This window comes from Neolamprologus multifasciatus, chromosome 11 (assembly GCF_963576455.1).
Source record: "Neolamprologus multifasciatus chromosome 11, fNeoMul1.2, whole genome shotgun sequence".
Classification (NCBI taxonomy): Eukaryota; Metazoa; Chordata; class Actinopteri; order Cichliformes; family Cichlidae; genus Neolamprologus; species Neolamprologus multifasciatus.
The window spans coordinates 28,566,023-28,579,296 of NC_140449.1; the positions used below are offsets into that span (position 1 = coordinate 28,566,023).

General features: G+C 40.1%; 1 protein-coding gene and 1 long non-coding RNA gene across 3 annotated transcripts in view; one reads left to right on the plus strand and one right to left on the minus strand.

Moving 5' to 3' along the window:
- The window catches only part of LOC146508724 (uncharacterized), a 376,303-nt gene that overhangs the window by 332,844 nt on the left and 30,185 nt on the right, over nt 1-13,274 (minus strand). The gene's annotated exons all lie outside the window — the stretch shown is intronic.
- On the plus strand, nt 649-8,151 carry LOC146508740 (C-type lectin domain family 12 member B-like). The gene is made up of 8 exons (XM_085178169.1): nt 649-1,105; nt 5,429-5,506; nt 5,751-5,849; nt 6,233-6,319; nt 6,396-6,560; nt 6,692-6,855; nt 6,984-7,096; nt 7,213-8,151. The coding sequence occupies exons 1-8, from the start codon at nt 1,039-1,041 to the stop codon at nt 7,328-7,330; spliced, it is 891 nt and encodes a 296-aa protein (XP_085034295.1). The 5' UTR covers nt 649-1,038; the 3' UTR covers nt 7,331-8,151.

A 13,274-nucleotide genomic window follows, 5' to 3' on the forward strand; every position in this document is an offset into this window, starting at 1 on the left:
GCTATAGAAATAAAATTGAATTGAATTGAATTGAATTAACTCCTAAAACTATATCATTAGGTTTAGTTTCTTTGCTGGACATCTTGTGAAGAAAAAGGAACCTGTCCTCTGAGCTGACATAATATGATTTTACACGTTAACACTAGTTTCTCTTGTATATCTGAATGTTTTCTGCTCTGTATTGATCATCTGTCCACATTATACTTTTTTATATAATATATACATATTTATATTCTTTTTTTTCTTTTTTTCTTTTTCTGTGAGATGTGAGAAATGGGGGGAAGAGAAAAAAAGAAAACACCTGGATCACCTGTATGGGGATAAGAAAAACAGACGAGAAAACAAACAAAAAAGAGCAACATAATAAATACAACACCATCACAATAAACTAGCTAACAGTAGATAACAGTAGATACTAAGTATTACATGTTATTGTGCAGGACGCAAGATCGACAGCGCACAATGTGCTTTGAGGTAGCAGCCAAGAAAGGTGTAGCTTGAAAGCCAGTGTGTACACCTGTGTGCACACCTGTCTGGATCGGCACGCTTGTATTCAAAAGGTCTCTCCATGTAATGATCTGCTAGGGACTGTAGGGAGCCATAGCCCCGTCCCCCAGGGCATGAAGCAGGTATGGACCACATTATATCACTGCTTTTCATGCAGTTACATGCTGGACCATCACCATATCTGCAAAGATTGAAAAAACCCACTGACAAATTGTTGCATTGACAAGGAAAAGTGTCTGTTGGTTTTAAGGTATTACCAAGAAAGGAACAGCTGACAACCGAAGTAAATGAGAACAAGCTGCAGACACTTCCACTGAGTTAAAACTGCTGAATAAATATCCTGTCACACCAATGCTGTGAAAAAAAAAAACCCTCTCTGACCTTGCCTATCATCTATATCAGTAAAAAGCAGAAGTTGGACGAAAAGAGAGAAATGAAAGGCGTGGAAACGTATTTAGGCGTATTTAGTTTTAACACAGTGCTATTTTTTGGTGCACAAGTTATGAGAAGCTCAACAGAAAGACTTCAGCAATGGCAGAGCAGAAGTTTAACAACACACCGGTCAATCTAAAACCTAAAAAGCAATACCAGTCAGAAGGTAAGCTAAGCTAATGCTATTCCTTCTTCTCCACCGGGGCATCATTCGTATTCGAGGATTGATTATTTTCTTTTTGATCATTTCCTTGTTCCAAGGGTCACCATGTGTAAATACCATACAATTGTAATTACTGATCATGCACCAGTGCGGGTTGATATCTCATTTCCAATGTGTGCGCAAGGCAATGGTTCTGGAAATTTGATTCAGCATTAATGTCAGATGAGTTTTGAAAGTTCATTTGCAAGTTGAATACCACATCAAGATTTTTCTAGAAATGAATAACACTCCAGATGTTTCAAAATCTATAATTTGGGAGTCACTAAAGGCATATTTGCAGGACCAAATTATTTCTTTTTCTGCTTATAAGAATAAAAAGTGAAATGAACAGCTTCGAGAACTGACAGGCAAACATTGACACACAATATGCCACCGGCCAAATGCAGAGGGTACTGCTTCAGTCTGAATTTGACACCCTCTCAATTAAAGAAACCAAGAAGCTTTTCACTTAGATAAAGACATCATGTATACGAGCATGGTGAAAAAACATCATCTTTTCACATCAGCTTCGTCAATCCATTACAGCCCAATCTATACCCCACTTACAGTTAGACACAAGTAAGATGGTAACACACCCTGACGGAATTAATGCTGCTTTCAAGCTATTTGATCAGGATCTCTATACTTCCTGTGCTGATTATTCAGAGTCGGACTTGCATTCTCTTGTTTCTCAGCAGGGGCCCAAGCGGTTGGTAGGGACGGAGGTTACAGGCCGTAACTTAGTCTCTCTGAGGGAAGAGATTGTCTGTTCCCCCGGGACATTTAATGACTCTGGTGGCCCCCCTTCACTATCACTACTACCATGTTACAACCTGTCTAGACCCCCCCCCCAAGACCCAATCAGCGACAGGAAGCAAATCCGTTCTTTATAATGTGATTTATTTACAAAGTGATAAAAAGAGGGACAACAAAGCAGGTGTGTCAACACTTCAGGGTAAGCCAAGGCCAAAATAATAAACAAAACAAATCTAAACTGATTCCCACACCGCTGACCTGACCAAAACAAAAGCCAAAAATAAAGACAGGGTCTAACCTCCTCAACTAATTCAAAACAGGAGAAAACTGGTGATCAAAAGAAACAGCAGCTCACCCCTACCCACTCCACTTCCACAACTGTCAAGACAGCACTGCAGCCAGCTGCTGCCACAGGTATACTGCTGGGTTATGAGGAGAAATGCGAGAACCTCCCCCGCCGCGACATTACAGCCTCATTTTAATGGGCGGGTCCTGCAGCTGGAACCAGTCACGACGGAGTTGTACATCCAAGCACCAATCGAAGCAGGGCCCTGGCGCAGCTGAAAGAACAAACAGATACATTGACTGCACAAAATAGCTCAGTCATTAGCTTTGTCACCGGTTCAGGCTCCTGCATTGTCACCCGCCCAGTTACTTGTTCAGTTCTTGGCTCAGACATCAACTCTGTCTCCAGGTCACTCATTAGTTCAGTCACCAGTGCAGTCATGTACTCAGCCATCTGTGTACATGACGTCCCATCTGCTTTTCAGGCTGCAGCTCGAGCTGGGTGTCTGTCTCACACAGCCAGCCAGCTCGGTTGCAGCCTGAAAAGCAACCCGAGCTGGCTGACTGTCTCACGCAGCTCAAACTAACTTCACCTCAGCAGGTGTTTCCGTACCATCTGGCCTTTCGTCTGTTCCAGCTGGGGGTTTATGAGAACCCAACCAGCATCATGTCAAGTTAGCTGGGGGTTCTGGAGAGCCCAGCCAGCATCAAGCCACGTCAGCTGGGGGTTCTGGAGAGCCTGGCCAGCATCAACCCACATCAGTTGGTGGTTCAGGAGAACAGTTTTATCCAGGTGCTTTGTCTCAGCCACAGGACTCCATTCTGTCTGGTCCTAGTCCTGGTCCTGCCTCATCTGGTCCAGCGGTTGCCACGGCACCACCTCGACCATGTCTAGCTCGGCGTGGGCGGCCACCTTCCCGTCTTCTGGCTGGACTTTTTCACTGGTCCAGACAGCCTTCAGACCTGTGTCACCACCGCCGCCTTCCACGCAGCCGGCCTCTGGACCTGTTTTGTTGCCGCCGCCTTCCACTCGGCCGGCTTCCAGACCTGCTCTGTCACCGCCACTGCCTTACATGTGGTCGACCTCTCTCCTGTGTCCAGGCCGCTTCTGCTTTCCACACAGTCGGCCCCTGGAACGTCTGGACTTTGGAGTTCTGTGCTGCCGTCCCCCGGGGTGACCACCTGAACTACTGAATTATGGATTTTGTGCTTTTGGTCTCCAGAGTTATGTTTTTGGACTCTTGTGCTCCTGTCCTGTATTTATCCTCCAGTGTTCAGAGTCGTTTCGTCCCTCATTGCTGTGTGTTACTCTCCCGGTGCTTCCTCCTGAACTTAGATCTCCCAGTATAGTTTTGTTTTGTATGCTTTTCCCCTGCCAGCAAATAAAGCTGTTTTATTGTTTTTTTAGTTTAAGTCACTGCCTCTGTTAGTCCTGCGTTTGGGTCCTTTCCTGCTTGCCTTCACACAGCACATTCACCATGACAGACGGCAGCATTGGGAGCAAAAATAAGTGGGATCACCGGGAGAAATACTATTCACAAGTGCTCTTGGTATGCCGATGACCTCCTTTTGTACATTACAGACCCGGAGGCATCAAATCCTTCAGCTCTGGACCTCATTGGATCCTTTGGCCGTCTGTCTGGTTAAAGATTAACCCTAGCTAAAAGTACACTGTTTCCTATTAACCGTCTGGCAAAGGAGGCTGATTACTCAACCTTTCATTTTACATTGAAATACTCCTTATTCACCTTTTTAAACAAAATTTTACCCCAATATTAGAGAAAACAAAATCAGATTTGGCACGCTGGTCAGTATCACCCATCTCTTTTGCTCGGCGGGTCAGCAATATTAAAATGTTAGTCCTGCCTCGATTCATGTATCTCTTCCAGATGATAACCCTTTTTCTTCCTAAAACCTTTTTCAACCATTTAGATGGACTCCTATCATCTTTCATTTAAGACAAAAAAGTTCCAAGAATCCGTAAAACCCTTTTACAGTGTGCTAAGTCGGAAGGGGGCTTGGCCCTACCAAATGTTATGTATTATTATTGGTCTGCCAATACTGTGAAATTATCCACCTGGATGTGGGCTTTTAGGGAAGGCACTGGGCCACTTTGGTCCACCATGGAGCTACATGGAAATCTCACTGCATCCCTTGTTGGAATAATGTGTTCAAGCCTACCAGTCAGTCGCAATGTTAATTTTAAAAATCCTGTGGTTAAAAACTCTCTTAATGTTTGGTTTCAGTGTCGACAACATTTCGGTCTGGGGTGGTCGCTTGTCTGCTCCCCTATTTCGTCAAATCATCTTTTTTTTTTACCAGCTCTGAGTGATGCAGGGTTTGAGGTTTGGTGCAGTAGGGGAATTATCTGTTTCTCTAAATTTGTTTGTTAAAGGATCATTTTTACCTTTTGAAATGTTATCTAAGGATTTTGGAATCCCAAAGACTCACTTCTTCAGATACCTAAAAGTCCGTAGCTTTGCAGTTAAACATTTCACTTCTTATCCAAGTCTACCTACTGATTGTCTGCTTGAGGACTGTCTGCAATTTCGACCTATTGCTAGGGGATATATCACTCAAATACATAGCATGCTGCAGGATACAAAGGCAGACTTCTTGTCCAAAGACAGACATGGTCGTCTTTGACAGACTTGTTCAGATAGTAGTAATTCTTGTTTGTGTGCATATATTATACATTTTCCTGCATCCCTGCAAAGCCAATGTTTGTAATCGCAACTCCAGTTATATTTTTCTGTATTTTCTTTTAAATGGAAAATTATAAATAAAATTGTCAAAAGAAATACAGTCAATCAGCAAAAGGGATTTTCAAACTCAGGTAATAAATCATGTAAATGAAAGCCTAGATCTTTATGTTTTAATCATTTCAGTACATTTCTTGTACTGTTTTTTTACTGTAATAGTAAATGCAAAAAAACTCTGACAAAACATAGACAAGTAAGATGTTGAGCTTACTAAAAGTGCTTCCACAAAAGACAAAATTTCCCTTGATAATGCAAGGTGAGGGTCTAAATCTCAACAAACAATCGAAAACTTTTGTGCATTGCAAATAAATAAATAAATAAATTGTGGTTACTTAGTAACTAATTAATTCCAACTACCCTTTAACCAACAAAACAAATCATATTACTCAGATTAACTAACCTTTCTTAACCAGGCATTTCTTTTTTACCTGCCATTTAAACAGTCTTTGTCTTCTGTTACAACATTGTTATTCAATTCTTTCAGTTAAAACGAAGGAAAACAGCGTGTTTGAAGAAATGAACATGAAAAATAAAGGAACTAAACAAACTTCTGACACAAATGGTGAGTTATACAAAGCAAATGCAAAACCACTACTTTTACTACAAGGCATCATGCAAAGTACTAACCAGCCTGTCTTACAAACTGGAAGGGTAGAAAATTTGGTGCCTCATAATCTGCAAATGACCTCAACAGAAAAACAATAGCAGCAGTCACTTTAACTAACAAATTAGACTTGACATCCACCAAATTAGATTGACTACATTTTTTTCTTGCCATGAAATCATTCTTTGTCTTCTGCTACAAGGTTGCCCTTTAAGTCTTTCAGTACGAAGGCAGGAAGAAAATTTATATGAAGAAATGAACGTGAAAAACAAAGGAACTAAACAACCATCTGACACAAATGGTGAGTTATACAAAGACAATACAAAACTGCTACTTTTATGACAGGAACTGATATGAAACTTGCTTAGAAACTGGAAGTGTGATATTGGCATTTTCCTTACAAGAGCTTAATGACAACATCCTCTCAAATCACATTTTGATATGTACAGGATTCACTGTTATTGAAGTTTGATCCATAATATGGGCTTCACCTTGGTTTTGCCTCTGAACTTTTTCAAACAGATTGTTATGTTTTTCCATAGACAATAATTTAAAAAGTTCATTAATTAGAATGGTTTTATGATTATAAAAAGCCAATTAATGATTTTAAGTTGACACAAGCAATTTAAAATCTTAAAAGTAAGAATTAGTTTGATTGCTATAATAAGTATTTATTTCTCCTAGATAAGCAGTGTGCATGTATACAATCTTGTACATCAGTAACCATTTGCTGGGGTATTCTGCTACTGATCATGGCCCTTCGCATCTATTGTGAGTATAACTTTTAAAATTAGTTAATCCACAATGTGCGTGTAAAGCCAAAGAAGTGTTACGTTTTGTTTTTCAGTTACCACATTGTTAATTCATAAGAACAAAGACTTATTGAGGAGTCAACTCAACTGGACAAACACCTCCACTGCCTTTGAAACACAGATCAGAGACCTCATTGCAGAAAACCAGAACCTAACAGAACAAATAAAACTCATGAAGATGGAGCTCAGTCTTGGTCCAGGTCAGTGCAGTGTTGATGCCTACTGTCCCAAAGAAAATAACAGTAGGCTCCAAATCTATCAGCTACAAAAATAGGTAATGTCAAATAAATGTGCACTGATGATCTTTATTAATTGATTTTTATACTTGCAGAAAAGGCGTGCAAAGCTTGTCAGGAGGGCTGGCTCACCTTTGAGTCAAACTGCTATGCAATTAATGATGCTGAACCTCATGAGCAGAAAACCTGGAAAGAAGCTCGAGAAAACTGCAAAGGAAAGATTTCTAATTTGGCCGTTGTAATTAATGCAGCAGAAAAGGTAATAAGAACTGTGGCTCATTAGCACAGATTTATTTAACAAAAATACATTTTCTTTTGATCACACTCTGTGTTGCAGTGCCTTAAGCAAAGTATTCGAGTATTTCTGATAACTTTCTCTTTCATCAGAAATATATCAGTGACAAAAGCTGGAAGAGTTCAGGAGAAAATGGATACTGGATCGGTCTGAGAGCTGAAGGTGGGAAATGGAAATGGGTGGATGGAAGTTACCTGACTGATAAGTAAGAGAAACTTTAAATCAATAACAATTTAATAATATTTTTCCAAATCTGGGATGAATCAATTTTGTTTTGTATCAATAATTATCAGCTTTAATCAAACTTGTTTTTTTCCTCAGCTCCTGGATTCAGCAGCCTCCTTCTGATGGTCTCTGTGTAATTTCTGTCCAAAACGAAGGATTTAAATCAGTGAACTGTGACCAGAAGAAACAATGGATTTGTAAAAAGAGACCCTAACTGTTTCAATTACTTAGACTTCAGAAGACTTTTGTGATCTGTAAATATAATTACATAAATATATTAAGTAAATATTACCATGGAAACTTCTACTCAGGTTTTGTTTTGAAATATTACTAAATAAATAAAGTTAATTATAAGGGTTTTTTTTATTGTCAAGCTGTTATTATTTATAAGTTACTAATAATTAATATAAAAACAACACCCAGCTCGCACCTGCGGGCGGTTCATCCTTCAAGCTCGGGTCCTCTGTATCTTAGCTGTTCCCAGGACTGCGCTCTTCTGGACAGAATCTGGGATCTGCTGGAGCCACTCGCCTAGCTTGGGAGTCACCGCACCTAGTGCTCTGATTACCACTGGGACCACCGTCACCTTCACCCTCCACATCCACATATCAGTATTTAGAAAAACGCAGTGAAAGGTTTAAAGTGTCACTCAGCTATTGTTCTTTGTGTCACTGAAGTCATTGTACTTTGAAAAGATACAGTTGGTATAAGTCTGTGTAGCTTCTCACGTTATCAAGCCATGGTCATCTACGGAGCTTGGAAAGAAAAACAGCGGACCTTTCTTGACGACATTTTACTTGTCAACTGGAAGCTTCTTCAGGTCTAAGACCAAATGGTGGAGAGCCAAGAGGTTTTGGGTGAAACCATTGTGAGACCTTGCCTTACCCTATAATGTTACCCACTGAGATCAACTGAGGCAAGGTCTGAGTCGGTGTTAGCGCCCACTCACATCTTTTAGTTCATTTTTATCAAGTCTGTTTATCTGTGTGAGAGAGAAAACACCCATCCCCATATGGCATTATTTTTGTGCCACTATTTTGCGCTCTCAACATTTCTGCCCGTGCGCGCTCAACTCTTTCTGTACACCGTTATATTTGTGCCACAAAACCAGCCAATCACAGACTTGGATGCAAAAAAATCTGATTTAGAAAACAAAGCACTTCAACATGAAACATATTATTAAATTCTCTCACCTCCCACCTAAAAATAAAAACAAAAATGAAAATAAACTGGGCCATTGTCTAGATAAATAGAAAATACATTAGGAAACAAATTTATCCAGCATTAATGTGCAAATGACAGCAAAAGATGAATATAAAATAAAGTACAATAAAAAAAATTCTATTTTAAAATGAAAATAATAAAAGCTAAAACACAGCATGAGTAAAATTTATGTTCACATGTCACATGTGCCAATGATCACACCTTTTTACCTTTTTTAGAAAAGTTGGTCAAAGTTTGGCTTCTTGATCCATCTGCATAGGTATCCACTGGCTCAGGCTAACGTTTGACGTGAGAATTAATCAACCCATCGGATGGTTATAGATGTCTTCACTGATGATTATGAATTGATTATGCCACAAACACAAACTTAAGTTTCCCTATCATTTGAGTGTAGTTACATTTAATGTTTAACCAGTAAACACATGAAGGAGCTGTCTAGCTACAAATTAACACAAGTGATTTTAATTCTCTCCAAACATACTGAGGCGGAGCTTGAGCTGTGGGCCCTGTGCATCCATTGAGCCCACACATGGCACAAAAGGCTCTAAGTGGCCTCTTCCTATGAGGCAATGAATTAAATGATACAACAAAAACTACTAAGGAAGCTTTAAGAAACACAATAAGAGGCTCAAATGGTTTACCTGATCTCCAAACTCCCCACATTCAAATCCAATCATGCATCTGCAAGTTGTGCCAGAATAAGCCTGATTCATTAAAATGGACTGCATGCATAAAGCCTAATGTACAACATGGAGTCCTGCTCTCAAAAACTGGCATAGATGTAACACTGTCTGTGAAGCTGGATTTAAGAAGTAAGTGCCTAAAGTTCAAGTTTTTAGAACATATTTAGCACCATCTTGTGTCAGGTTGGTTGGTTGCAATAAACAGACTTACATTACACACTTTTGTACTGTCTCTTTGCAGAAATGAGTTTTATGTTAATAAACCGAGGATATACTGTCCAGTTTCACCCTTAAGCAATAAATGGTTCTTCATTGTTTGGCTAGCTGTATTGAAATGGGAAAATCCTGTATAATGTTGACTTTTTTTTCTCCCTTCAGACATGTTGGAAGATGTCAGGATTCCCTATCATGCTTTGATTGTCCCATTTCAGTGCAGCTAACAAAACAAAGAACCACTTACTGCTTAAGAGACAGAGGGTGAAAGTGACTTCAACCAACCAACCTGATGGCGTGGCGCTCTGTACTGACACAAGATGGTGCTGAACATGCTCTAAAAACTGCTTCTTAAATCCAGATCCACAGATAGTGTTACATCAATTCAGTTTTTGAGAGCAGGGCTCCATGGTGTAAATTTGGGCTTATACATGTAGTGTTTCAGGTCCCATTCAGTAGCACACAGGGCTCAGTTAATCATCTGCAGGTATCCTGGATTAAAACAAACACTATCAGAGATCCAGGGTCAATCACCAAAGAGCTGTTTGGGTGGTATTAGGTTGGTAGCACCTTCTGTTTGATCAGCAGATATCTTAGTAAAGACCTAACATAGATTTACTTTTGTATTTATTTTCTTCAAGCTGATAAGGGCAGGAAAAATGTTTGTTAAACCAAATAGAGGTAGTTCGTAATTCTTTCTGGAATTGGATTAAGAATTATTGTCTGAAGTGCTGTATCTCTATTCTGATATTTTTATGTTGGGTGATAGTTATTGTTATGAATGTAGATTTTTAGTGTTGATCTCTAATATTTAATAGAATGTAACCTTGTCGTTAACCTTTATCTTTTTGACAAAAGTTTTAATTAAGCAAACAAATTTATTTAAGCTGCTGTAAGAAATGTAAAGGCTGACAATCATCCATGACCTGGATGTCTGAGAACCTTCATAGACAATTCTGTGAAATACTTTGTAAAGAATACCGGCAACAATAGAAATTTTACTAAAAAGGTCTGAAAATCATGTTGTTTGATTGATTTATTTTAGTATATTTTAGTTTAGATGTGCTTTTGCTTGATTTCCATCTAATCTGTCATGATCTGAGCGAGTGTTGGGTTTGTCTCCTCGCACACTGTTCCCCTGGGTCCGCCCTGAGGTGTAGCTCAGGTAATCTCCTTCGCCTGTGGTGCATCAGCTGCAATTAAGAGGTTGCATTTAAACCCAGTGTCGTCACCTCTCCTTTGCCAGTCCGACAGCTGCCAATGGTGGTAACAAGTTGCATCTCTCTGTGTTTCCTTTCGGGTCGATGTTTTGCCTTACCTGCTTCTCCTTGTGTTCTCAGTTTTTGACTCATCAGTTACGCCGTAAGCACCCAGCTCCCAGCCAGAAATCTCTCCCACCACTGAACCTTGCCATCTAAACTTGGATTCTCTTCACCTCTACCGCCTGTCCTCCTGCCCGCTGCCTCGCTGGAAACGCTAAACCTCAGGTTGGTCAAATACTCAGCTGCTCAGTCTACAATCCCCTCCCCAAGCTGGAAATCGGCTTCACTGCATGTAAGCAGTCAAGATCTGTGTTGTAAATACTGACTATGTTGTGTCTGCATCTGGGTACTTTCCTCGTGTTGGCCTCCGGGCCGTTTGTGATGTAATCTTAAGATGTTGCCTGGGCTTCTTGTTTTCAGTCATACTCTGTAGCATTGATGACATGTGATTGATTCCCAAACAGAGACCTGTGTGACATGTTTTGAATGTGCAGAAGATTTTTTTAACACGAGCAGAAATATTTCTGAAGCATATTTAGGCTATTAAAAGCCACAAGGATATATATTATTTTATGAATAGGTGACACATACATGTTTAAGCAGGTAACGTCTTCTGACAAAGAAGCCAAAGTCCCCTAACAGCGTACAAACCTTATTTATTTATTAACGCCTGGCTATTATGTGGTAACTGTGTGATGTGGACCAAAATCTCAGAAAAAATGTTTGCAGCACTTTGTTGAATCTACTCCAAAAAAGGTAAAAGGTGGTTCAACCTGGTACTAGCAATGTGTATCTAATACATTTTCCAGTGAGTGTATATGTAACACAAAGTGCAGCATTAACAGACAAAAATGTGGCAGCTTCCTTTTTCAGTCAAAAGCAGAAGTTGCTACAAGAAACAGAAGTCAGTTAAGAAAGATAAGAAGCAAAAACTTCTTGTATTATGATGCTCTGTGGCTTTAACACTGTGGCTTTAACACTGTGGCGTCTCTGAGTAGAATTCACAAAAGGCTCAACAGAAAGGATCTGGTGTCAAGCCGGCACTGCTGGCTGACTTCTGGCATGGTAAGTGGTATGTCAACCAGATCTGTGCCAGGTCTGGCAATGATGCCACTGTTTATTTGATGGCATGGCACATCTGGCCCGATTGTGGTTTGGTTTATGTGGCCCAGGCTCATAGAAAACAGGTCTTCCCCGGATCTGACATCAAGCTGTCACTTCTGACTGACTGGTGTCATGGCAGGGTGTATGTCGCCCAGATGGGGGCCAGGTCTGGCAATGATGGCACTATTTATGTTCCTATTTTCCTATTTTAGTTAGAAGACCCAAATGCCATGTTTCAATACTATACTGTTATGGTAGCAAAGTTTCAAATGCAGGTTTGACAGGTTTGTGAGTGTACACTTTATCCAAAACCTAGTGACGGTTTACTCGTGTTTACCACTGCGTGGCTGTATCTCAGGAGCTAGAGCAGGTCACCTACTGATTGGAAGGTTAGTGGTTTGATCCCTGGCTCTGGATCTCTGTCAAGAGTGTGAATGTGTACAAATCTAGTTAGGAAGAGAAAGCGTGTGATTGGGTGAATGTGACATGTTGTATAGAGCACTTTAAGTAATCAGGGAGAGTAGAAAAGTGTTCAATGTCTGAACAGAGTTTCGTTGTGTTACTTTTGCACTATTATGTTCCGGCACATGTTGTTATTACATGGCTGATTAAGGTACACATTAGGCTGACACCTGGGGCCAGAGCTGAAACTGTTCTGGGCCAGCACAGGACCACCAGTGTGTCTGCAACTGGCTTTGTGCTGGCCCATGTCTGCATTAATTCTAGCAAACCAGATCTGGGCCACCAAAGGGCCATCATTCTTTGTGGTATGTGGGCCATGTGTAAGCACATTTTGTGGGCCAAATCCAGGCCATACTAATTTTGCTATGTGGGGACATTAACTGCACTTCGTAGGTAGTTAAAATGAACAGTAAGTCCAAATCAAGAAATATGTATACAGGGAGACAACTTCATCAGTTTTAGAAGCCACTGAGGTCAACCTGAGACACATTCATGTGGATGCGTATTTTACACATACCACCTCAACATTGTGACCAAAAGACAGTTAGAAGATGTGACAGTGATGAAGATGCTAAGAGTAGAAGAGAAGATGTCAAGTTGTCAGGATTTGCAAGATTTGAATTACATTGAATTGTTCTGAATTCCTTTATTGTCATTGTACACAGTACAAAGAGATTCAAAGGCAGTACTGACCATTTATGCTGTACAGACCAACTCAGCAACACCAAAAGAGCTGAAAGACAACAGAAGACAACTAAAGTGCATTACAGAATTGTCTATGAAGGTTCTCAGACATCCAGGTCATGTTAATCAGAAGCTTGGGAAGAAAAGAGACAAGACTTCTTTAAACATGTTTTCTTTCCAAGTTCTGAACAAAGCTTGAAAATGCATTACAGAATTATTTCCATGGTCAAGAAAAACAGCTTAACATCTACACATCAAGAAATTCTTGGCAAGGCAGGTGTATTACTGTCAAAGTCTACAAACAAGATGAAGAGAAAAACTGTAATGAAATATATTAATTTGACACAGCGACAAAAGACAAACACAGGGGAAAGACTGGAGGAAAAGAAGGGAACACAAAAGGGAACTAGCAGACCTATCAACAAAACCAAAACAAAGACTAAAGGCATGAAATATAAAAAAACTGGTAAATTGAAGGGAACGTGAACTCAAACCATTAATAAAAGACTAAACCCTGATCATGATC